The sequence below is a fragment of the Alternaria hordeiaustralica genome (assembly GCF_023758085.1).
Source record: "Alternaria hordeiaustralica strain BMP 2776 chromosome Unknown scaffold_3, whole genome shotgun sequence".
NCBI lineage: Eukaryota > Fungi > Ascomycota > Dothideomycetes > Pleosporales > Pleosporaceae > Alternaria > Alternaria hordeiaustralica.
The window spans coordinates 1,377,858-1,402,328 of NW_026056775.1; the positions used below are offsets into that span (position 1 = coordinate 1,377,858).

General features: G+C 54.6%; 8 protein-coding genes across 8 annotated transcripts; 4 read left to right on the forward strand and 4 right to left on the reverse strand.

The window, feature by feature from the left end:
* Positions 1 to 296: 296 nt before the first annotated feature.
* Positions 297 to 1,593, reverse strand: J4E84_002608 (uncharacterized protein; the record flags this gene model as incomplete). Its single annotated transcript, XM_049385229.1, has 4 exons — positions 297 to 830; positions 878 to 1,255; positions 1,356 to 1,402; positions 1,518 to 1,593. The coding sequence occupies 4 exons, from the start codon at positions 1,591 to 1,593 to the stop codon at positions 297 to 299; spliced, it is 1,035 nt and encodes a 344-aa protein (XP_049247252.1).
* Positions 1,594 to 4,331: 2,738 nt separating this feature from the next.
* On the forward strand, positions 4,332 to 4,795 carry J4E84_002609 (uncharacterized protein; the record flags this gene model as incomplete). Its single annotated transcript, XM_049385230.1, has 2 exons — positions 4,332 to 4,500; positions 4,563 to 4,795. 2 exons carry the CDS (start codon positions 4,332 to 4,334, stop codon positions 4,793 to 4,795), a joined length of 402 nt encoding a protein of 133 aa, XP_049247253.1.
* Positions 4,796 to 6,169: 1,374 nt separating this feature from the next.
* Positions 6,170 to 7,145, forward strand: TIF6 (Eukaryotic translation initiation factor 6; the record flags this gene model as incomplete). Its single annotated transcript, XM_049385231.1, has 4 exons — positions 6,170 to 6,276; positions 6,385 to 6,471; positions 6,544 to 6,968; positions 7,024 to 7,145. The coding sequence occupies 4 exons, from the start codon at positions 6,170 to 6,172 to the stop codon at positions 7,143 to 7,145; spliced, it is 741 nt and encodes a 246-aa protein (XP_049247254.1).
* Positions 7,146 to 7,792: 647 nt separating this feature from the next.
* Positions 7,793 to 9,241, forward strand: J4E84_002611 (uncharacterized protein; the record flags this gene model as incomplete). Its single annotated transcript, XM_049385232.1, has 1 exon — positions 7,793 to 9,241. The coding sequence occupies one exon, from the start codon at positions 7,793 to 7,795 to the stop codon at positions 9,239 to 9,241; it is 1,449 nt and encodes a 482-aa protein (XP_049247255.1).
* A 510-nt stretch (positions 9,242 to 9,751) lies between these two features.
* J4E84_002612 (uncharacterized protein) lies at positions 9,752 to 13,038 on the reverse strand (the record flags this gene model as incomplete). Its single annotated transcript, XM_049385233.1, has 2 exons — positions 9,752 to 12,740; positions 12,971 to 13,038. The coding sequence occupies 2 exons, from the start codon at positions 13,036 to 13,038 to the stop codon at positions 9,752 to 9,754; spliced, it is 3,057 nt and encodes a 1,018-aa protein (XP_049247256.1).
* Positions 13,039 to 16,255: 3,217 nt separating this feature from the next.
* J4E84_002613 (uncharacterized protein) lies at positions 16,256 to 17,668 on the reverse strand (the record flags this gene model as incomplete). Its single annotated transcript, XM_049385234.1, has 1 exon — positions 16,256 to 17,668. The coding sequence occupies one exon, from the start codon at positions 17,666 to 17,668 to the stop codon at positions 16,256 to 16,258; it is 1,413 nt and encodes a 470-aa protein (XP_049247257.1).
* A 2,441-nt stretch (positions 17,669 to 20,109) lies between these two features.
* Positions 20,110 to 21,105, forward strand: J4E84_002614 (uncharacterized protein; the record flags this gene model as incomplete). The annotated part of the gene is made up of 2 exons (XM_049385235.1): positions 20,110 to 20,433; positions 20,485 to 21,105. 2 exons carry the CDS (start codon positions 20,110 to 20,112, stop codon positions 21,103 to 21,105), a joined length of 945 nt encoding a protein of 314 aa, XP_049247258.1.
* Positions 21,106 to 22,245: 1,140 nt separating this feature from the next.
* Positions 22,246 to 24,197, reverse strand: J4E84_002615 (uncharacterized protein; the record flags this gene model as incomplete). The annotated part of the gene is made up of 2 exons (XM_049385236.1): positions 22,246 to 23,942; positions 23,990 to 24,197. The coding sequence occupies 2 exons, from the start codon at positions 24,195 to 24,197 to the stop codon at positions 22,246 to 22,248; spliced, it is 1,905 nt and encodes a 634-aa protein (XP_049247259.1).
* Between the last annotated feature and the right edge of the window lie 274 nt (positions 24,198 to 24,471).

Here is a 24,471-nt window from a genome sequence, read left to right on the forward strand (position 1 = left end):
AGAAGAAGGATGAGAGTCAGGCCGACGAAGAAGAGGCGCCGAAACCGGATGGGGACAAGACGTTTTTGAGGTATTATCATTTGTATCGGAAAGGGGAACTTGAAGGGGACATTGAGCAGGCTGGTGGAGTTGTATTGGAGTCGGGGTATGAGAAGGATAATTGGTGGGCTATTGCGAGACTCAGATGAGCATCTCGATGATATTTACTTGTGCTATACCTCATACGTGAACGTGCAGCACATCTAAGTGTAGTCTACTGCTTGCAGCCTGGTGTGTTCCAACTGCGCATGGTGATGTTACGCCTTCGTCAAGTCTACAGGCAGGGCGTGACTGCTCTCAGTCAGCGGAAAGAGCTGATAGTAGAAGCCCAGAGCGCCTGCTACAAGCACAATGTAATAGGCCACGGTCCATCCAACACCCCTGCCCTTATACAGTGGGACGCTCTTCTGCTCATCATCCTTCTTGTCAACGTCTGGCGGTCCGATGGGACTGCCGGCTTCGACACCCACACGGCCGTAGAACCGCGGAAGGCCCATCCAGTTGCAAAAGGTATGCGCTATCATGCACGTGAATACATTTCCGGTTCTTATGAAGACAAAGGCTGCGAAGAAACCGAAGAGCGACGTGTATGTGAACTGGAAGAGTGAGCGGAGCACGGCGACGAAGAACGGGACTTCAGAGTGGGTTATGCGGAACTCGTAGAGGTGGTGGAGATGCGCGATGCCGAAGTACAGTGGCGTGAGGAAGACGATCTGCTTGCCGGAGAACTGCGCGAGGACATGGAGGGGGATGATTAACGAGCGCCACACGACTTCTTCACTGACGGGGCCCTGGGCAGGTTAGAATAGGAAGGGGTGGACTAGAGTAGATGACCCACGACTATGTAGTTCCTGTATCCGATCCAGCTGCTCAGGGTCTCGTGGACGCCCTTTAGTTTGATCCAGTCTCTCCAGTCACCGTCTACAATGCCATGCTCGAAGATGGGACCCGCGAATAGGATAGTCACCAGAAGCATGGTCCGGATGGTATCTACAAGTGAAACAGGCCAGATGCCAAGCAAACGGATGATCTCCATGGCCGATGCGTCATGTTGGTACAGTACGACGATGGTGAGGACGGAGCATAGGACGGTGGAAAAGGTCACTGCGCGCACCCGGGCGCGTATCGACGACGGCGCATCGCGCGTAAGAGTCGGAGAGGGTCGCGTGGCGGGCGACAGGTAGAAGGGGATTACGTAGATGAAGACATAGGCGGCCTGCGGGCGTGGGTGTTAGCTACTTCAGCATGTTTGGCGCGTGCGGTGCCATTGGGTGAGAACAATGGCAATGGTGGTGGGGAGCAAACTTGAAACGTACCGACAGAAGCGCCGCAACTCTCGACGAAAGAACAGGCGGTTTGGGAACTGGCACCACGTTAGACCTCATGGCGATGTTTCGACAGGAAAGCGCAACAGAGTTCGTCCGATGTGGGTCGCGCAGGCGTTTAAGAGGGTTTGAGGTGGAGGAGCGCCAACTTACCGCCCTTGACATGTCGCTGGTACAAGTCTTCGAGCGCACTGAGCTTGTCGCGCCAGCCGTTGAGGGGTGGAGGCATGGCGAGGTGTTGCAAAAAAGCAGCCGCACGTCAAACGCGCTACAGGAGAGGCAGGAAAAGAATCATGGGCGTTGTTTATAGGTGCACAAGATCCCCCCGCGTTGTCGCGCGCATCTTGTTGGCGCAGCGCAGCCATTCACCTTCGATACCCCGCCAAGCCCCATCGGTCACGCTGGATCACGTGCCCCGATCGTCCGTTCCCTCGTCTCGGCTCCTGCGACTCGCGCCATCAGCGCCCACGACGTCTTAGCACGCCCTCCCGCGTTACCCCTGCAGCACGCACAACCAAAGGCCCACTGGCCAGCCTCTCTGCCATTCAACGGCTAGTCCGCCACGCTGCGCGTCGTCACTGGCCCGTCCCAAAATATAATTTCATTTTAAACGTTCAACCGCGACGCGCTTCTCCCGATTGACTAGGAAGGCTGTTCGACGAGGGTTCCCCAGGCGCGTCGCAGTGATCGCACTCCCAGGTGGACCGCGCATCCAGCAGCTCATATCATCTTGTCGACCGGTATAGGCTAGACGAAAGTCATATTGTGCGAATTGGGTCCATCTCTGTACAAGTCATCATAAGTCGCGGGTCGTGCTCCAGACTGGCCGGGGCTGAGCTGTCAATTGGATCGCTCCTGCAGCGCGAACCTGCTTCTGCATACAGCCACGAACCCTCTTTAGGCCGAGCTGCTGCCAGACGCCCGCCGTCCTCACCTCACCACCACTCCTCGTCCTCCCTCCCTCCATTCCTCATACTGTTAATGCCTGCGGGCCGCCATTCTTTTTGATATGTTTTAGCACTTTTGTCACTCTTTGACTATCTTCACATACTGTCTTTACGTCCTATTTTTACTGTCTTTTTACCCACGCCCCATCATTAATGATCGGTTTCGACTTCTCCGCCCGCGTTTACAACCAATCCACATCTCGGCATCCTCGGCCCACACCACCATCACAGCATGTCCTCACAACAACGCAACAGTCGCGCAGACTCACAAAACGCACTCGAAAAAACACTCGCACAAGGTCCTCGATTTGACCCGCCGCAGTCGCAGTCAACAAACACGTCTCCTATCCGCAAGCCGCTTCACGAACGCTCAAACTCGCAAACTAACCGCGACTCTGGGTCAACCATCCGCATTGTTCAAGATCCCGGACATGACATCTATCAGAAATATCCCGTACCCAGCGAACCCTCGCAAATCCTGCCCCCACCCCGTCATGCGCCGGGTTATGGCTTTGAAAGGCCGGGATCTCGTGTTTCAAATAGCAGCCAGGTCGCCAATACCATCGCAAAGTTCGAGGCGAGCCGAGCGCGAACACCACAGCCTATCCTGTCACGGAAGAAGGGTTTCAGACATTCGGGCTCCACTAGCATGTCAGAGGAAGATACCCTCGTAGCATCCTCTTTTACGCCATCGTCTTTAAGATTTTCCCAGGGGAGCACTGCCCCATCCTCACCCCCACCGGAATTAGAAGATGAACCAAAAGGTCTCGAGGTACTTGAGGAGGTCGTCTCCTCACAATCTACAAGGCCAACTATCCGGGCTGTTCCTCCCTCTTCTTCTGGAGGAGATTCCGACCGTGCATTAACGCCTAAGGCCTCTGCTGCATCTTTTGCTTCACCTGCTCCTACCACCACACCACGCCCAATTAGTAATGCCGGAAACTCGTCAAGTGTCAGTTTCGGTCGACCGTTACCAGAAGTTCCCCAAGGCCCAGCGGCAACCGAACGTCAAGCTAGGGGGCCTGCTCTCACTTGTGACACTGACTATCGACAACCTGTATTGCATCCTCAACAAAGTACAGAGTCGTTCACGTTTTCTGATATTTCATACACCAGCATCGAACCAACACATACACTAGCTTCATCGCAACCATCGCCATCTCTTCATGAAGCCAGCACAGCATCCTTCGCGAGCGGAATCCGAATTAATTACCCCGTCGTACGCGCGCCGTCCGGTACTAGCTCGCGAGCCGAATCCCAGGACGCGCCCAACATCGCATCCCGGATGCACGACCCGTCGCTGGTACATCACTGGAGCTCCCAGCTGTCAACAATCGCCTCCGTTTCCGAACGCGATTCGCGATCCCTCGCACGAAACTCCCGGTCGCTCGGCGCCAGATCACATTCACAAGAAAGCTATGCGGGCAACGGTCGAACAGCGATTCCACGCCGGAGGGGACAGACAATTGGGAGCGCGCAGTCGTCGTCGGACAATGTATCGTCGGAAGGTCATACCGAGTTCTCTGCAGTGCCAGTGCCCCGGCCGCTCTTCTCTCCTACGACAAGATCTTCATCCGATGATAACAGTGAACACATGGACACGATCTCGCCGCTGCCTACATCGATCCCTCTGCGCATGAAGAACTCGGGGTACTTGCGCAACAGAGCCAATAGTACCGATGCAGTATCGATGAGCGACGAGCGACCTGGATCCTCTCAGTCGCATATGTCGAGATTCATTGCAGACAACATTCCAGCTTGGGCAAGGGTTTACTACCAAAAGGGAGAACGCATCTCAGTTGGAGCCCCGGAATCCGAGTCTTCTGAGAGCGTACGGCTGGGAACCGCCCACAGCGGACGATCGCGCACTCCTTCAGAGAGCAACTTCCCACTCAGCATTTACCGACCACGGAACCGACCGAGGAACAATTCAAGGAACCGCGCTTCACACGCCGATACTGTCTCGCTAGCAGACGACGTTCACTCGATTGACGGAGCAGTATACGCAGTCGGACCTCACATGTACCCGCTCAGCGGTTACTCAACACCGCACCTCCGGACCGATCGGAGAGGACAATTGTACAGCGCTTGGAACGCACCATCACTGGACGATGACGTTCATGCCACACTCTTCGGGCGCCAAAACAGACAGATCCTGCTTTTCTGTATAGGATTCCTGTTCCCACCTGGTAAGCCTTAACCCACGAGATACCACCGTATGAATGAGGACATGTACTAATCAGAAATACAGCTTGGATAATTGCCGCGTTCCTTCCTCTACCCCTCGACCCCAACGCTGTTGGTACCCCAACCGCCAGCCAGGCCGACCTGGAACAGCAATTCGCCCAAGCGATGGGGCCCGCCGACGACAAGTCCTTCCAGAAAGCAACTTGGTGGCGCAACCTCAACCGTGTCATGTCTGGAGTTGGCACGCTCCTGATCGGCGTCATCGTCGCGTTGGCCATTCTCGCATCGCGCATGTAATGAGTGATACCCACTCCGCAGTCCAGCGAACCTCTCCGACCGTCCTCTTCAGGCCGAATCCCACAATTTACACCCGACATTTGCACGCGATGCATTTGCATAACGAACCATTTACGATCATAATCATGCCATCACGCAAGTGTTAATGTTTTTCTGGCTCCGGATACGACATGAACGCTCTCCTCGATATCTACTTCGATCTCGTTTTGGGTCTACTGTCTAGGCGCAGCCGCTATTGTACATTTTTCACTTTTCGATTCTCCACGCGTATCGTGTACGGCATGCTGCAGTTTAGCGGGCGTTCTCTTTTTGCTGCTTGTTCTAGTGTGACCGAAAGCGTATTACCCATTTGCTTTGCCCAGTTTGGCGCCATCAGCCACTTTACAATACTATTATCTTCATGTTCCATACCTGTTGCTTGTCACCTGTCAGTTCGTCTTGGAAGTTTGATGTGAGGCAAGGGTGCCTGTCGCGGTGGCTGGGGATCTGAAGCATAGCGGCCAACCGTGCGCTGCTCCTGGATAATCTCGCTGTGGTTCGAGCTTGACGAACTATATGATCTTGTAATTATAGTCATGCGTCCTACGTCAGCTGTACGATGAGACGTCAATATAACGAACACCTTCTCTATGCTATCGCGTCTTCCATTGATCATCGCAAGGTTGAACCTGAGGAGTTGGGCGCTTCACTGCGATCAGCCGGAAGACTACGGGAGTGTTATGACATGTGTCATGTGGAGCTTCACACCGTGCACTTGAGCAAAGCCGGTGCTCTGATCAGGTATCGACCACACCGATGGACTTGAGTCGCCTTTGAGTAATCCTCCGAAAGTCTATCACAAGGTTTCGTGGTCGTTGCTAAGCAATGCGACCGGTTGCCATGAGGCTGCAAGTCGGGCGAGGCTACAGAATGGGCGAGTGCACAGCCATATGTCGCAAAGTGAAGGGATGTGGCTTGCTTCACGATGATGGACGTGCGATCCCAGTGACACGTCGAAAGCGCGCACGGTGACAGGTATGAGTCGCATCACGTCGAGATGAACATCGCATCTCATCTTGCCTGACGCAGTCGCCAAGTGATGACTCTTCACTTCCACGGTCACAGCCGTTCCAGCGCCAACATGCAGATGCAGTGGCGAAGGGACGCGGTGGGCCCTTCCAGTATGCAGGGTTCGGTTCACTCAAGATGAGTCGAAGGCGCTAGGCCCAATCCAGTAGCGGGGCTTATGATGTCGCTCTTTACAAAATAGTCCCGCCTTCACAGTTTCTGCAGACTTCACTCACAAGCTCACTAACCACGTACTAAAGACCCTTCTTTTTCCTCTCCACTCCCCACAGAGCCTCACACACATACTCGACGTTCAACTCAACCATCATGGCTGTCCGCGCCCAGTTCGAAAACTCAAACGAAGTCGGTGTCTTCGCTACCCTCACCAACGCGTACGCGATCGTCGCAGTCGGCGCGAGCGAGAACTTTTACAGGTGCGCATAGCTCTATAGTTTTTCGCGGATTGTTACAGTATGGTGACATGCTATGCGACTGTGGCCAGTAAACGCTGCGAGAAATTAGTATTGACGGTGGCGCAACAGTGTTTTCGAAGCCGAACTCCAAGATGTCATTCCCATCTGCCACGCCACCATTGCCGGAACCAGGATCATCGGCAGACTGACCGCTGGGTACGTTCAAAGTCCCGCGATAGCTTGCGCTATGCGACACACGCCCCAAGACGAAACCTAACAAGTGCACAGTAACAAGAAAGGCCTCCTCGTCCCCACCACAACCACAGACCAAGAACTCCAGCATCTCCGAAATTCCATACCCGACGAAGTCAAGATCCAGAGGATAGAAGAGCGACTATCAGCGCTGGGCAACGTAATATGTTGCAACGACCACGTCGCTCTCGTACACCCGGACATAGAACGCGAAACAGAGGAGATCATAGCCGATGTGCTGGGTGTGGAGGTGTTCAGGCAAACCATCGCGGACAATGTGCTCACAGGAAGCTACATGGCTCTGAGCAATCAGGGTGGTATCGTGCACCCAAAGACAAGCATTCAGGATCAAGACGAGCTGTCGAGTTTGCTCCAAGTGCCGCTTGTAGCTGGTAGTGTGAACCGCGGTAGCGCTGTCGTTGGTGCGGGTATGGTTGTCAATGACTGGATGGCCGTCACTGGTGCGTATAAGTCTTCAGAATGTCAGCGAAAACATGGGCTAATCTCAATATCTAGGTCTTGACACCACAGCGACCGAGCTCTCCGTCGTCGAGTCTGTCTTCAGGCTCGGTGAGGGCAACGGCCCTTCCAACATCAACACTACACACAAGGACGCTATGGTCGAGTCCTTCTACTAGATCATGGCTACTGGCCAGGATGCCGTATTTTACTCCACTCGCCATTGAGCCTAGTGCGCTGCTGAAAGAATCACGATTTGGCCCCGAGTTACGAAGTGTCACGAGGCACTCGCCCTGTATAGGGTCGGGATATTGGATATGATGTTATCACAGAAGAGCACAGGCTCAAAAGTATCGTTTCGTTGGTACAAGACTATCTGAGTTACGTGGAGTTTCTCATGATAGGGTACGGTGATGCGACCGCACGTAGATTCAATGCAGATATGCTAGGGAAACAATGCTAAGAGTAGCGCCACGTTCTGTCTATCCAAGTGACCACATTCTGCTCAAACAATGAAGATTTGACATCATGCGGCTAACCAAGTGTCTTGTGTCACTGGTGTTGGTACTTATGCAGGTACCTTCACTCGCAACCCTTGGTAGGGCTGGAGGCGGTGGAGACTTTCTGCCGCGCTAAGACATCATCGTCCACGAAAGTCGCTTTGCGCCAACGCTCATCCACCAGCCCGCGTGGGTGCACAACACTTACGGAAACCCACCCTCCGCCGTTCAGTGGCGTCCGAACCTCGTCGTTATTTGCACCGCCGCCACCTCCCACTAGAAAACTTCCACACGCCCTGCAACTCCAACCCCACCCCGACCACATCATGTCCAACTCCAACCCAACAGCGCTCACGAAGCGTAGCGCGTCGAATGCGCTCATGCCACCGCCTCCCGCACCGAAACGCATAAAGCGTCCCTCCGTAGTCCTAGACGAAGATACCTATGTTTCCGCCGTTTCGCACATCATTCGCCGCGACTTCTTCCCAGGGCTAGCCGAAGCCGACGCACAACGAGAGTATCTGAATGCTGTGGAAAGCAATGATCGATCATGGATAAGAGAGGCTGGCAAGAAGCTCACACAGGTCATGACACCAGTGCCGAGTGGGCAAAGGAAGATGGCATCGAGAACGAGGCTCGACAAGACAGGCGGCGCTGGCGACAAGACTCCAAGTGTATGGGGCGCGGACACACCCGTCACGGTCGCTGGAACGGAAGTCGAAGATGACGATGAGGGCCTAGGCAAACTGGACAATGTGGACCTGAACATGAGCCTAGGCGCATTCCAAGCAAAGTACACGAGCGAAGACCAGGAGAGTTTCAGTCAGATCATCGACAAGCAGAACAAGGCGCGATTCGACAAGAACGTCTGGCTCCGCGAAGGAAACATGTACGCGAGCAAACAGCGCATAGCACAACAGAAAGTCCTCGAAGCCCGCGCCGCCGCATCCGAAGGCAAGGAAATCGTCCTCAGCACAAAACCAAGCCAGAACCTCGACGAACGACCCGCAGCACCCACAGGCCACCGCCACACCGCCCTAAACAGCTTCATGTTCGGCCCGGACAGCGTAGAACAATGGGCGCCAACGCGGGCCCAAGAAGCTGAGAACACATCTCTCGCGCCCCCAAAGAAAGTCCTCTACAACAACACGCGTCTTCCCGCCCCGGAAGCCGAGCCTCCTCGCCCGTCCAGTCCCACTCTCTCCGCTGTGCGTGACGCTGTCGCAGGACGTCCGCGTCTTAATCCCAGCGAGGGAGGATACACAGGCAGCGAAACACCCCGTGTAAACGGCTACGCTTTCGTCGACGCACAACCGCCTTCCCCTTCCTCAGACGACGACGACGCGCCAACCGACCTCCTAGAACGCTACGGTCTAGATAGCAGCAGCACAGCGACACCTTTCACGATAAACGACTCCTCCTCGCGCGAGAAGATGCATCACAGAATGGTCGACAAAATCGGCGCGAAACGATCGAATCCACATACTCAGGCGAAGCCAACGGGATCGGGCTTGGGCATCTTTACGAGCGAGACGCCGAGGTTTTTGAGTGCACCCACGCCTAGGAGGGGTGGGACGGCTACTGCTGTTGTTGGGGGCATGACGCCAGGAAGGAAGGCGAAGGGCGATTTGACGCCGGCTGCTCAGAGGCTGTTTGAGAGGATGGGTGGGGCGACGCCGAGGGGTGGGGGGACTGCTGGATTTGGGAGTGAGGGGAGAGGATCGGGGTTGGGGAGGGAGTGGACGCCTACGCCTAGGGTGAAGAGGAGGGCGTAGAGGGGAGGAACGGATTTGTGCGAAGTGCTCGTGCAGATATCGTGAGCGGGATGTAGTGTAGTATTAGTGATACCCAGTTTTTGCGTATACTTTCTTTCAATAGAGGATGAACAATCTTCAGCGTGGCAAAGACATCATGAACAAGTCACACTCAAAGACGACAAAAACATGCATGTAACAAGTCAAATAAACCTTTCTACCAAACAACGCACCCACACGCAAGATCCTGCGCAAACCGCCCAGGGTATCCAATTGGAAAAGATGCTACAAACAAGGAGGGGGCTATGCAAAAGAGAAAATCACGTGTATAACAAGATAGTACAACGCCAATGCAGCTAAGAAACATGCAAATGCCCGTTTATCCAAGAAAACAAAAACAAGAGGTTCCTCGCTGTATGCAACCTTTTTCCCTGTACAAGATGGACAGAAAGGAGAAGGAGAGGGTAAGGAAAGATGAGACTAGTAGCGAAGGGCATGTGGGATCGTAATGTACAATTAGTGGTGCGTCATTCAGCCGCCTCTCCTCCGCTGTTCTCCGGGACCTTGGTAGCTTCGGAATTGCGTGCCGGGGGCGTGATAGCTTCTGTACTGCCGTCTAGGTCTTGATTGTGAATCTGAAGACCGTTCACCGTTACTCTGAGAGTGCGCTTCGCGTTGCTCGTATTGCATCGGTGGGGGATGGGGATGCGTTGGAGAGTAAGCTTGCTGCTGCTGCTGCTGCTGCTGCTGTTGTTGTTGGTGCTGAGAAGGAGGCCCCTGTTGTTGCGGTGGTCCAGATTGGCCGATGAAGGGTAGAGGCGGTGGTCCACTATGTGGGGGTGGTGCCATGTTTGCGGGGAGTATGGGTTGGCCGCCGTACTGGTGGATCTTAAGCGGTTGGTATGGGGCCATGGAGGAGGGTGGTGGGGGTGGTGCTTGGAAGGATCCTGGAGGTGGTATGTAACCGCCTTGGTAGGACGGAGCACTACCATATGCTGGTTGGTATGACGGTGGCGGCGGACCTTGTGGCGGATGTGAGGTGGGTGGGTAGCTTGGTGATTGCGGTGGATACGGTTGGCGTGGCGGCGCAGGATCATAATGCGCGAAACGGAAGTTGATCGGCGGCGCTGATGGCAGTGGACCAGGTGGCTTTGGAGGGAGTGGCAACGATCCTGACGGTGGTGCATACGGGCTTTGATGTGTTGGTGGGGTTGGGCCTTGCTTATGTTCCCCATAGTGAGGCTGAGGGGCATGGGCCTGATATGGCGATGCTGCCGATTGTTGGGAGACTTGATGGCCACTTGTCCTCCTGCCATGTTCCCATGGCTGAGGAGCTTGTTCATGGGATTGCCGACGCGAATGATAGCTACCCGGTAATGCATCATACAGCCCAGTAGATGGCCTGGTCGGATCATATGCCGCGACTTCCCCTCGGTCTTGGGTGTTTATGCTTGGGAGCATCGAGTTTCTCCAGTGAGCAGGAGCCTGTCTGTAGTGAGAACGGTCTGGAGGTTCTCGACCAAGCTCGCGTGCCTTCCGGTCTAGAAGTTCCCTGATCTTTTGCAGAGGATCCCGACGACGTAAGGACTCGTCAGACTCTCGTGTCTGGGGTGGCACACTTGGGTGTTGCCACGATTGAGTGTTCGATGGGGGTGACGAAGGTGGGTTGCTCTGAGGCGGGCCACTCAATGCGTCCATCAGTGCCTGGTCAATAGGTGGCTCTTCCTTGTTCATGACAGCGTCTACTCTGAGAGCATCGCTCCTAGATGGCGTTTGAGGATGTATGGAAGATTCCCGCATTGATGGTGTGCTGGGTTGCTGAGTTGAGGATTGCGATTCCCTTGTCCTCGAGACTGGGACTTCTTGATCGTCATTGAGAATATCCATGATTCTATGTGTGGATAACCTTGGAGTTGTCTTTGCAGGGGCCTCAGTCTCTTTCGTTGACGGTGCAGCATTGGGCTCCGAATGGGAAACATTTTGAGTAAGATCCACTGCGACCTGGGTAACTTTGGGCGGACTGCTATGCGCAGCTTGCGACGGCAATCCTAGTGGCATGGCTGGCTGTGCGAATTCCGGCGACTTTTCTCGCACAAATTCTTGCTTGATAACCGGTGTTGTCGCTCGCGGCGGCGGTGGGGGCTGCTGACGAGGATCTGGGTAGTGGTATTGAGGTTTTGGTGCGGCAGTGGTACGCGGCTGATGTGCTGATATATCTGCAAGCATCATGAGCAGAGCAGCATGCTCATTTGGAATGACCTCAATCGCCTTTGGTTCTGGTTGTGGTGTTGGCGTCCTTTCGACTTCGATGGCAGCATCAGCGAGGCTCGCAATGTTGTAATGCGCAATAGCTTCGGTGCGATCTGGGCCGTCAAACTTGGCAAAGCCACCAGCTACGTCCTCAATGGAATCATCAGCCTCTTCATCGTTCTCAACAAAGGCAACTCGTGCTGCAGTGAACTTCCGTCGTACTGAGTCGTTCTCAAGTTCCTTGTCCGCCTCAACGTAAGCCCTGCTCCGTGAGGCGAACTTTGATCCGATGCGATAGTCTTCGGCATGGTGAACTTCGTCACTGAATGTTGGCGGAAGGATGTTATCTTCGTCGTCTGTGGCATCAGCGTGTTGGCTCTTCATCTCCCGCTCCAGCTGCTTCGCGCGGAAGAATATTTGGAGCATAAAGTCATCCTGAAGTTCCCGGAATCGATTGACGTATTGCTCTCGCTGAATGTGCTCCTCGGCGACGCGGATGCGCTCTAATTCCTCGAGTCGATATGTGCGCAGAGAATTGATCTGGTCCAGACGGGAGTCGCGGCGTTGGTCCAGCTGGGCCATGACGGCTTCGTACTCCGGACATTTCTTGTGATACTGAGGGTCATCTTCAAGATTCTTCGTAGTACGGTTTGCCAACTCTTCTAATAAAGCCTTTTGGACCTTTGCAAGACTGCGATAGCTCATCTTAAGATTGAGCTGTCGGCGCAAATCAGTCTCCACATTGATGTCCGGATGCGGTTGGCGCCGACGACCGGGCAAACGCCTGCCGGACTTTGCAGGGGCATCGCCATTGGTCGGCAAAACGTTCTGAAGGCTTTGACTGCCGTCAACATCTGGAACCTGCTCAGGTGAGTTGGGTGCAGTGCTAGCATCAGTTAACTCAGGAGGTTGGTCGGCGGCGGTGTCGGTTTGCGATTCTTTTGTTTTGCGCTTTTTGCGCGGTTGTTGTTCGGAGACATCGCTTTGGGTTCGGGTGAGAACTCCGTTTGGACGTGTTTTGCTGGACTGTGATGAATCGTCTGATGCGCGTCTCCTCTTTGCTGCTGTTTTTGGTGCCGTTGAAGTCGCACTAGATGCAGGTTTCTGAAGCTCTGGAGTTTGGGTGCCATTCATGGGTGTGTTGTTGTCGAATGAGCCATTGGATCTCTGCGGCGAACCAGAATCGGACGATGTTCGGCTGCGCTTGGCTGGTCGCGCATCCTCATGGTCGGGAGTTGCATCCTCGTTTTGCGCGTTTTCATCCAGAGAACTACGACGGCTGCCAGAGCTTGCGCTAGATGGACCAGCCGAGCTCGTGTGGTTAGACGTGCCTTTTGCACCGCGACGCGTTGTCATTTGGAACGGTACTGAAGGAGCAAGGCGAGATGTCTTCGAACCCTGAAGACTACTTCGCTTATTAGACAATGCGCTAGCGGCTATGCCAAGGTTAGCATAACCCTATAGGGAGCATCAAGAGGCAATTGTAGTAGGCTTGCGGACTTACGCGGTGCCTTCAGAGGGCTGTTAGAGATGACCTTTGTGCCTTTGAACTTTCGTTTCGGCGGCATTGTTGTTATGTGAGACCTGTAAGCGGAGACCTGGACGAAGCAGCCGTTAGCCTGGAATCATAACATGATGAGAGGGTGGCGGAAACTCGAACCGAACTTCGGGTATGCGATTGGGTACTTACGGGTCCAAGATGTGGTTCTGGATGGGTTTCTGATATTGTCACCCTCTTGTGGGGTAGGTAGAGTGGTGGTAGTGCTGTAAGCAAGACGTGTCAGCATATGGTCGTCGCGATGTCAGTAGCAGAAAGCCAGCGGGCGATTCCATCGTTCCCTGAACTGCTGGACCCGTGGATTGTCGAAATTCGTGCGATGGTTTTGCGCGACGTGAGTGCTGGGTGTGAAGTACTTACTATGACCAGTCGCCTTAGTGAGCGCGGTGACTTGCTTGACAGCGTGACGCGAAGTCCGAGTCAAGGATCCGTAGACTCATGAATTAATCTTGAGGTAGTCTACAGCCGTTTCGATATTTTTACACGCGATTTGCTTGTAGAGGTCGAGGTTGCGAGTGCTCGCAAGACAGAAATAACCCTGCAGAAGGAATGCTCCGTGTGGCACAGTCGAGCGGAAGCGCTGAGATGACTAGATGCTGAGGAATGTCAGTATAAGGAGATAGCGCAGAAAGCGCACTTGTGAAGCAGCAACAAGAGGTTGGCGAGGGTGTTGGAAATCGTGTTGATCCGGCGCATGAAGATGAAGCTCTTGTGAGATCCTTGGTCAGGCCTGGCGCCTTGCCCGATTGGGATCTGAGTCCACGAATGACAGCGCCCGTGAGCTCTTCACCTGCAACAATCGCAACGCGTACTGCACAATAAGATCCATACATTCACGCAGTCGTCATGCGACTCGAATCCAAGTCCTACTCTACAGTAATTACCATGGTTGCTGGCCACTATTGACGGCGCTGTTGGTTCTGCGCCTCGAGCCTTCCGGTGCAGCACGCCAGCCGAAGAGGGCAATGACCCAAATTACGTGCATCACCCATCGTCCCTGCCGCCACCGTGTCCCGCCACTTCAAGTCATCGCATCTGCCTGTTGCAACGTCCATCACAGCACCGCTCTCACGGGCTTTTCACGAAGCATTCGGCGTACTTTCTGGAAGCTTTCAAGTTGCTTCATCCAGGTTTCACGTCGCACGTCATTAGCCGCAGCGCTAGACGGGACGATCCTCCCGAATCGTCACCATTGCCCCTGCCCCCTTCACTTGAAAGCTGCAACGCAAAAACGAACATGAGGTGTACTTGAAGTCAAAAAGACGTGTACTCTCGCCTCTTGCTACTGTTCTCTAACAGTGTCTATCGGAGCCGCCTACCATGTGGTGAAGGGTGCGGCGCAGCATGCATGCATCCGTCGCGTCGTATTGCATGGCTTGGGGACGGGACTTTGAACAGGTAAGGGGGGTTTCAAGACAGGTTGTCCTGGACTTGGTTTCCTATCCTGGACGTTTGCAAGGTGAGCGCAGTGTTCGTACTGTTCGAATGCAGACACAAGTTCGCGCACTCTCCTCTTCACTGAGAGAATCTAGAGGCGTTGATGTCGCGTGTGACCAAAAGGACAAGCGGATCGGCGGTCAGCGTAGAGCGCGCTACAACACATGAGCAACTATCAAACGCGCTACAACTCACACGACTGCGTGTATCGTCTTCTTTATGATACCTGTGATTTCCTTGGGCTAGAGGTTGTTATTAAATCTCTGATTACTCATCCATTTACTTCCACGGCACCAACTTAACTACTACCAACTAACTGTTCGCCCAAACTCTCGACGCTACGCTTTCGTTACAACAACCAATGGCACACTTAGTTGGCGTAATGGACTAGTTGTGGTGTGGTGAACTGTCTGTCCTCTTTGAGAACGATTACATTGTGATAGTCCTAAATTGCATCAGTTCAGCGTGTCTCAAACTGATCGCAGGGCTAATAGATCACAGTATGGAGCCAAAATACACGATGGGAATTGCAGTACAGCCTTGCGCACACGACACTGCATGCCAAAGTAAGTTCAGAATATTCCAATACTTCGACGATCTTGACTCTCCACAAGATCACCAACGAGAATAATTCTCCGACAAGATACCCCAAGTATCACGCCCCATGTCTTCAATACCACTGCACCCATCCAATAGTCCCCCAATCCAACAAACCATATACTTTGTATACGACCCATCTCACCCCGAACCTAAACACACGATAGACTCCCCTCAACACCACCTCCCGCTCCCGCTCTTACTCATCACCACAGCTCCATCTCGGGCTCCGACCCGTCCGGCCGTGCACCCACACACCCTTTTCCGCAAACTCCGGAAGCCGCGCGCGTGCGTCAGGGCAATCACGCCCGAACTCGTCATCACATAAGGTTCAATCTCCCCGCATGCTCGCCAACAACGAAGAACATTCGGCCGGTAGGTTTAAATGAAATGAGGCGGCTGTATACGTACCATGGCCAGCGGGGATCTCCCTCGTAGAATGGGAAGTTCGGCTAACGGTCGACCCTGACTGGCCCGAAGTGGGGCAGGGTAGATACTGCATGTTGCGAAGGGGGGTCATGCTGGCATCATGCATGTTCTGTGGTAAGGGAAGGGCAGTGGTTGTCAGTCATGTAGCGTCGTTGCGGGAAAGGAACTGTTGGAATACGACAGGTGAGGCTGAGGGGTTCCGGCTTCGGCAGAGAAAGAAAGTTTCTTCACAATAATGCGTATTATGGTTTGCTGGAAAGAAGTATCAAGGGAAGAAGATGCTTGTAGATTACTGATGGTGATGATTTTTGTTGTATTGATTTTGGGTATAGCGACTTGCAGCCTTGCGGCCTAACTTCGTCTTCGATTCTTCTCCTTCCCGTCCATTGTTGTCCAGGTTTTTTCTAGCTTCCGTCTTGATAGTGCGCCCGACTAGTTGACCAGCAAATAGTCGTGTATGGAAACAATAAGATACTATGACTATACATAACGAGATGGTGATTGTCCGCTCGAACAGCCCTGTATGCTGGAGCCCAGACCTGATAAGAAAAAGAGTCGCGATGCAGAAACGCTCAACGCTCGATCGAACCCCCGTGAGGGCGAGAGCTAGTGACAGAATAGGAATGTGTAACATGAATGGGTATACCGAAAAGGTATGAACAGTGTAAGGGAAATCGTATCGTACAAACGTAAGAGACATTACATCTTTCACATTATGTGCGTGACATGAAGGGAGTAGAGAGAGTACTCCTCGTGATGATCTATCATCGATCAGGGGAGTACTGGAGAGCGACGCGGCGGGAGCCGCTCATGCTGCTTCGGGGGGAGGAGTTGAGCACGAAGTCGGGGATGGGAGGTGTCATTTCGCGGCTGGGAGGAGAAGGGCTCCTGGACTTTGATTGAAGGCTTGCTGAGCGTTCACGGGTGAAGCTTCTGGCTTGGTGGAGAGAGGGAGGGCCCATGGCGGTTTGACTCAGATTGCTGTTCGACCTCATCCGACTAAATGATCGTGGCGGGCATGCGATGGCTTGGTTGGAGTAGGGGCTGGCGATGATGCTCGTACCAGGGGTCATTGTTGGAGGTGGCAGACCCGATGGGCTCTCCGACCTGAACAAGGGGTGGATGTGAGCCTCGCTACATGCTGGACTCGGTGGGCGCGAGATGTCTGGCATCATCTTCGGGGGCGGGGGCAGATCTTCATCATCTTCCTCTGGGAGTTCTGACAGAAACGGACCGTCCAGCGCGCGAGCGGGCGAGTGAGGACGGCTGCCGGGGATCGGCTCCAATGTTGTGCCCCTTGTTGGCGCCGCTTGCTGCAAGACGACATCGCGTGCTGGAAGGCTCACGCTGCTTGTGTCCCAGCTATCGAACCCATCAGAGTGAGAGACAGTATCAATCGACTGTCGGTTCGAGTAGATGCTGGCTGGGGCGTCTCTGGTGAAGGACTTCTGGCTGATGAGAGTAGTGCGCGAGTTGACTGGGCGGACTACATGACGCAGAGACTCTCGGAAAGATCTGAGGGACTGCGATGAGCGAGTAGAGAAGGTGGGCGAGGGCAAGGCTCCAAGGACCTCGGGTTGCTGATGAATGGCCATGGGAGTCGCAAGCTGGGTGTGCTCTGCGAAGTTGAGATGGCTTGGGCGCGAAGTCCGCAATTCACTCATGACTGAGTCACGAGGGCCTGATGTGATGACAGTCTGAACTTTGGGTGCTTTGCGGTTCCATAGCGATGAGGTGTACAGGATGGCCTGACTGAGACATGATACGACCCAGGCTGCGATCTGTCCCGAAACATGGCTGTCCCAATTTGAGACCGGCGCAACAGCAGGGTCGGCTGTGACCTCTGCCCATCTTGACTTGATCATGATGATCGAAATGAGAGACAGTACCAACGCAGCGCCAGATATGAGAACGCTGACTGTTACCAAAGTCTTTCTTGCCCGACCTGATCGCTCTAGGGCTCCGCGGACGTTTCCCACATTGTGAAATATGTAGAAGCCGACACAGCAGAGAGAAACGACGTCGAAAGTGCTCGCTACAGCAGCGATGCTGACCAGGGAGGATTGAGACGAAGAAAGAGATGCCGTTTCCAAGATAGACAAGACGGTGTCGGCGGCTGTGCTTGACCATGCAACAACGCCAACAAGGGAAAGGTAGAATTTTCGAGATTGCAACATGATGGACGAGAGGCGTAAGGTTGTTGGTCAGCTCAAACCCTGGCCTGAGTACTCTTGGTGGAAGGCGACAGTCAGCCTGGAGTACGTCGAGGTACCGATACAGACGGGAGGTATAGTCGTATTATAGTACCAGGGGGTTCCAGGGGGGATTGTCGATAATTGGTTTTGGTTGAAGGACACCGAAGAGGATGCTGCAGAGAAGTGGGTGAACTATCGGTTGAAATGCAAGATGGAGCCCCAGTATTGTTGCTGTGGAGAGACGCGAAACCGAACAGGCGCGAGTCGGACGCGTTGCAGGAAATAATGCGGCTGTATAGCTGCAGCTACTATAGTCGAGCAAGCCGTTACGGGGCGTGGCTGATGCGGGTCTAGTCCGGTTATAGTATGTACGGTATAGCTGGCCGATCTTCGGTGGAACGACTAAGGAATACGATGGGTTTTGTGAAGCGAGCGTTGTTCGACGATGAGTGACGAGTGGATGACGAGCGAGGGAGCGACGAAAAAGGGACAGGATAGCGGCGTGAAGAGGGGAGAGCATGTGGGGAGGGACGAGTAGTAATAATAAATTTGGGTGAAGTCGAGAAGGCTGATGTGTGCCCATTGTTTCGTGGACTGGCCTGCAATACGCGTGGGACAAACGGGGAAACCCCTACTAGTCTGCTGGGATGCACGCAAGCATCATTCGAGCATGGCGCTGCACGACCTCAGAGCATGGGTACCGAGTCCTAAGGGCATGGCGATGCGACATTGGCACAGCAGAATGCAGTAGCACGGCCGCAGAGCTGAGAGTATGATGGCAAGCCTACGATTCAGCGTGGTGGCAGTAGGCCGGATGCGCTGGAATCTGATGCAAAAGAAGGAAAACAGTTTGTCTTTTCGAAACACGAGCCAAAGCGGCCAATCGCGAGCGAGACCGGGTCAGGCGTCGAGAGCCGGAAACAGCTCAAGGGCCTACCTGTCAAAGTTTATGGTGTGGAGCTGCGGTAAGTTTAGCCCTTCATTTCCTGACGCGTTGTTTTGACTATGCGTTCGGCAGACACAACAAACAACCTGGAGAGAACGCGATCGGACAATTTCCACGCCTGATGAGCTGTGGATACTCGCTCGATCTGCCACGGCTGGTAAGCGCTGGCGAGGCATTACGGAGGTGCGACCGACGATAGTGCCCTCGTGCAGTGCGGAGAGCACAGCATATCAATAGGCGACAGTCACACAGTCGGCGTGTCCTAGCCAGAGTTTGGCAAGGCGGTGAAACGGTCTCGTCGCCTCATGGCCAGCGACTCATGGCGGCTCTAGGGCGGGGATTGAAACAAAGGGCCGAGCGATGAGCAGCAACCGGCTGGGCGACGACGATGACAGCACCTGCAACCTTGTCAAGATTTTGGAGTTGGCGATGCGCGGCATGTGGAAGCGTGCCGTGTGTCGATGCGATGTCAGCACACTAGCCGGGGAGGAGATGAAGCTGCGGCTGGGCGATCTGCTGTTGCGTCACTGGCCGTGTTCTGGCCGTTGGGGCCCTGCAACCGATATTCGAGCCCTGAGCTGGATGTCAGCAGCCGCGTAAAAAGTAAACTCTCGTGGCCAGTAACACCTGGTATGTGTGGTGGGTACATCAATACCGAGGAATAGGTCTAGGGGTCTCTTTTGCGCCCAGGATTAGCGATCAGGATTCACGATCAACGATGCAGGAGGCGCCTGAACAGTGAAGCCTGGAGGTGCGCCACATGTGGCGTCGGTTTGGCAGAGCTGTGGCGTACAGCTCCAGTGTCAGTGTGAGTGGCAGTGTCAAGTGGTAATGTGTACCAGTTGACTGTGGTTGACGACAGCCTAGCCTAGTGCACCGTGTTTCCACGACCTTCTGAGCAAACGGCGCTCGCTTTGTGAGAATAAAGGCTGCAATCGAATTCACATTGCTCCTGCTTCTGCTTTTACCTTCCTTCTCACTACGCGGTACTACTAAACCCCGCCAAGAAGTGCCTCATCATCCCCACTACCTCACCTCCAACACCGACTCCGACACCCCGCCCACCCAGCTCCATCTTCAACCACGCACCCAGCAACCGCCAAGATGAAGATCACATTCAAGGTAGACACCGACTGCCTTGTTCCACACATTACAGCCTGCTAACCTGTGCAGGACCTCAAGCAAAACAAGTTCGTCATCGAGGCCGAGCCTTCGGAAACGGTGCGCAGACCCGCCACATCCAGAAAATTATCGCAACCGCCCTGCTGACAGACACACTAGATTGGCACCCTCAAGTCCAAGATCCAGGCCGAGAAGGGCTGGGAAGTTCCCCAGCAGAAGCTCATCTACTCCGGTAAGCTGCTGAGGTGACATGGCTGCTCAGCACAGTTGCTGACACAAGACAATAGGCAAGATCCTGCAAGATGCCAACACAGTCGAGTCGTACAACATCGAGGAGAAGGGCTTCATCGTCTGCATGGTCTCCAAGCCAAAGGCCGCCGCCGCATCGTCAAGTAAAGCAGCGCCCTCAACGCCCGCTCCAGCAGCAGCCCAGACGCCCGCAGCTCCTGCCGCGCCCGCACCTTCATCCAACACACAAAACGCCCCCGCTACACCTTCTCCAGCGCCAGCTCAGGCATCCGGCGAGCGCTTCAATGACCCCTCGGCTCTGACTATGGGTGGAGAGCGCGAGGCCGCTATTGCCAACATGGAGAGCATGGGTTTCGCACGCGCTGATATTGACCGGGCCATGCGCGCCGCCTACTTCAACCCCGACCGCGCGGTTGAGTATCTTCTGACGGTGGGACAAGTGACCATTCGGGCCTCGACACACGTGCTGACATCATTCTAGGGTATTCCGGAGAGCGCGCTCCAAGAGCAACAGCAACAAGCACAAGCCCGTGCCCCGACCTCTCCCACGCCCGCTGCTGGCGGCGACACAGGTGCGACACCTGCGCCTGCCGGGAACGCACCATCCGGAGGTGACGAGCCGATGAACCTCTTCGAAGCCGCTGCCCAGGCCGCTCAAAATCGCGGAGGTGCTGGCGGTGCCCGCTCCGGTGGTACTGGCGGCGGTGCTGCGGCCGGTGCGCTCAACGCCAATTCTCTCGAGTTCCTGCGCAACAACCCACAGTTCCAACAGCTACGACAGGTTGTACAGCAGCAGCCACAAATGCTTGAGCCCATCCTACAGCAGGTCGGCGCGGGTAACCCTCAATTGGCGCAGATGATTGCAAACAATCCAGAGCAGTTCCTGCAGCTCCTGGCTGAGGACGCAGACGAGGACGCGCCGCTGCCACCCGGTGCTCAGGCCATCTCTGTGACTGAGGAGGAGCGCGAGGCTATCGAGCGCCTGTGCCGCCTTGGGTTCGAGCGCGATCTCGTTATCCAAGCATACTTTGCATGCGACAAGAACGAGGAGCTGGCGGCGAACTTCCTGTTTGACCAACCCGACGATGCCGACGACCAGTAGAGGGACCTCGAGTTCTGTGCGATCACTGTGCGACCTCACCATACCCGATGTCGACCCTCCTCCGGCTGATATCACCGTTACAATCGCACGACAACCATCCCGAAATTGGACGAATACTATCTCGAGTCCACTCCCCTCACACGGCTCAGTGCAGTTACTTGGGAATTCGGAAAGGAACATTCCGACTAGTCCCACTGCTTACCATGACGATAACATGATACCTTCCGCATGCGGCACGCGTAGGAGCTGGACCTGCTGGTTTCTGGGTAGTAGATGGACCGGCGTATGCCTGCTGGGCGAAAGTAATAGCTCATCAATAAATCACCACCCCATTCCACATTATTGAATTGCAACATGACATGTAGTATAACGCCGAACTGACATGCCCGTTGACTGACTACACTACCCCAACACTACCATTACTCACGGTCCATCCGAAAACGCACCGGCACCCCGAAACGGTGAACCGCAAAGATAAAATAGAAAAAAGCTACACAGAACCCTGGCTCCAAGCTGTTCCGAGAAAGGTATACCAAGGTGAAGGGGGGAGAGGAAAAGCACAGCCTCACTCGTCTGACCCACCCCTTTGTTTCTTGGATCCTCAAAAAGAAAAACAGTCGTCTATGCCATCTACCCAGACCCCACGTTCACGACATCTCCTTTTTTTCGCGGTCCAAACTGCCGTGTCGGTCTGCGACCCGCAAGAGTTGTTTTTAGCTGTTGGCGTTGGCGTTGGCCTTGTGTGTAGCATGGTAGTTATTTTTGTTGTCGTCCCCTGACGGCCCGCTCCCTTGCGTTGATCGTTCTCGATCCCGCTTCCGCTTCCTTATCTAGGGTTTACATCCGCTTGGTCGGTTTTATCTTTGTTGCTTTTCACCGTATAGATGCGGTGATGTGCTGTGACGCGACCTGTGGTGGCGAAGGGATGGGTGATGCTGGCTGGCTGCATGAAGGGATCGTGAGTTTGTAATCAGGGGGTGTTGGAGGGTTGTTGTAGGTGTGGTGTGGTGAAACGGTTCTAGAAAATCACAGGTGGTGGATCAGAGTAGTGAAGAGGTAGATGTGAAGATATGGCTAGATAAACGACTCAAAGGTATCAATTCCGCAGAATAGTGGTATACAGGTAAACTAGAGAACTGATCACGCTTCGACGGCAGTAGCCTTCCTCTTGCGACTTCTCTTCTTCTTTTTCTTCTCGCCCTCGACAATGTTGCTGTCGTTGTTACTGTCGTTACGATTGTCGCGCCTGGGTGCCGCGGCCTCTTCTTCGCCAAGCAGAGTCTCGAATCCACCCTTTGGTCCGTCAGGGTTGCCAAAAGTGTCTTGCCTCCACTGCCTGATGCGAGCCTTCTTGCTGAGAAACTTCTTGTCCTTCTTCTTCTTGATGGGATCTCTGAACGCGGCGAGTTTCTTCAGGCCCGCGAAGTCGTTCAGGGCTTTGTCGTCTGCAAGCAGGATATCGCGCGCAGTCAGACCGAAACTTGTGGGAGATGTTTCGCGGTAGCGGAAGCGGGAGGCGGCTTTAGAGGGCTTAGCAGCGAGAGCGGCTTCGTATTCGAGGTTCTGGTTGACGAGGTTTTCTATCAGGCGGCGGTCGCGACGTGCGGTGGATTTGGCTTCGGCGCGTTCTTGTTTGCGCTGCTTGGAGGACTTCTTGGAGGATGTACCAGCTTCTTCGTCATCGTCCTCTGCTTCAGCGTCGGGCATTTCCTCGTCGGATGAGAGGTCGGGTCGCTCTTCTTCGGAGTCGTCCTTGAAGTCAGGGACGAGATCCTTGATATCGATATCATCGTCGAACTTTGGCTTCTTTGGCTTCTTGCTCTTCTTGCCGCCTTCCTCCTCATCCTCGACAGTGTCTCCGTAGTAGGCATCCCCGAAGCGCTTCTGCATTTCGGCGTCCCATTGCTCATCTGACCAGTCGGCTTCCAACACATCCTTCCACTCGTCAATGTTGAAGTCTCTGCCGCTCAGACCTCCGATCTTGCGGATCTGCTTGACCTTGTTCTCCATGTCTTCCACCTTGAGCTTTCGGAGACGTGCAAGCTCCTGCTCCTTCTCCCGTCTCTCAGCTTCTCTCTTCTGTCTCGCGGCTTCACGGGCCTTGCGTCGGCCGCTCTTGTCGTCTCGACGGACCGTAGTGCTTGCGACAGCATCACGCGCATATGTCATGATCTTCTCGTTCGCACCCGTTGTATCCTCAAAGTATAGGTTGTACGAGTTTTCCCACTCGTCTGCCGCGGCGTCTTCGTCTTCGTCATCGGACAGGAGGGGCTGGAAGCGAGCAGATTGTGTGGGCACCCAGGCGCGAGATGCCATGAAGTTGGACAGGAAAGTCTCGGGGTCCTGGTCGGCCTTCTCAACGTCCTCGGCGGTAATCTTGGGTTTGTCGCTCTTGGACTTCTGAGGCTTCTCCTTTGCAACGATGAAGTCGTCGTCTTCCTCCTCATCGGCATCCTTGAGCGCCTTGACGAGATCCTGCCTAGCGTCTTCCTGTTCCTGCGCATATGTCTTGGGCGGCGCATCCTCGTCCTCGTCTTCGGCCGTGTACTTCCCCTCAAGCAGGTTCTTGGTGTGGTAGTCGCGCAGTGTCATGGATGGCTCCTTCTTCTTCTCGCCTGTGCCATTTTCGCCCTCTTCGAGTTCGCGGTAGAACTTGACTTCCTTGTTGTAAATGCGAGGGTCCTTTGCGCGCAGAGCCTGGAGGGTGGCATTGACCTGTTCGTCGAGATCTTCGTCGAGTAGCTCGGCTGCATCGTCCTCCTCTACGCCCTCCTCTGAGTCTTCCGACTCGTCGCCGCCGTTTTGGAACGCCTTGTCCTTGCCGTACTTTTCCTCTACTGCATGACGTTAGCACTGAGCGTGACTATGCCCTGACTAAGCCTACATCGGAACTTCTCGGCGCGCTTCTTGTTGTGCTCGAACTTGCGGGCGTATTCCTCGTTGACCTTGAGCGAGACTCCGCCGCCGTCGCTGTCGGAGCCTTCATCGTCAGTGTTGTCGAGCAGCTTCGCCTTTTTCGCGGGGGGCTCGTTGGCGGCGTTCAGGTCGCGCTTGACGCCGCTGCTGCGCTTCTTCTCCTTGGTGCCTGCCATGGTGGGTGTTGTGGATGTCGAGGTTGTGCAGGAGCGTCTCGCGCCGGGCCTTCACAAAATTTTGGTGGAGTAGGCGCTAGCGCGTGAACTGACGTTCGCCGCGGCGGTGACGATGGACCCGCCGCAACACCAATCGAGCGGTGCATGGGCGAGGAGGTGCACCACGCGACACGCCCACCCACGCCGCCGACCATGTATAATAGCCTGCCCGTCTAGTCTCTTTCTACTTGCTTTTGAGATACCCATTCCTATAGCGTCTGTCAGCACGAGTCGG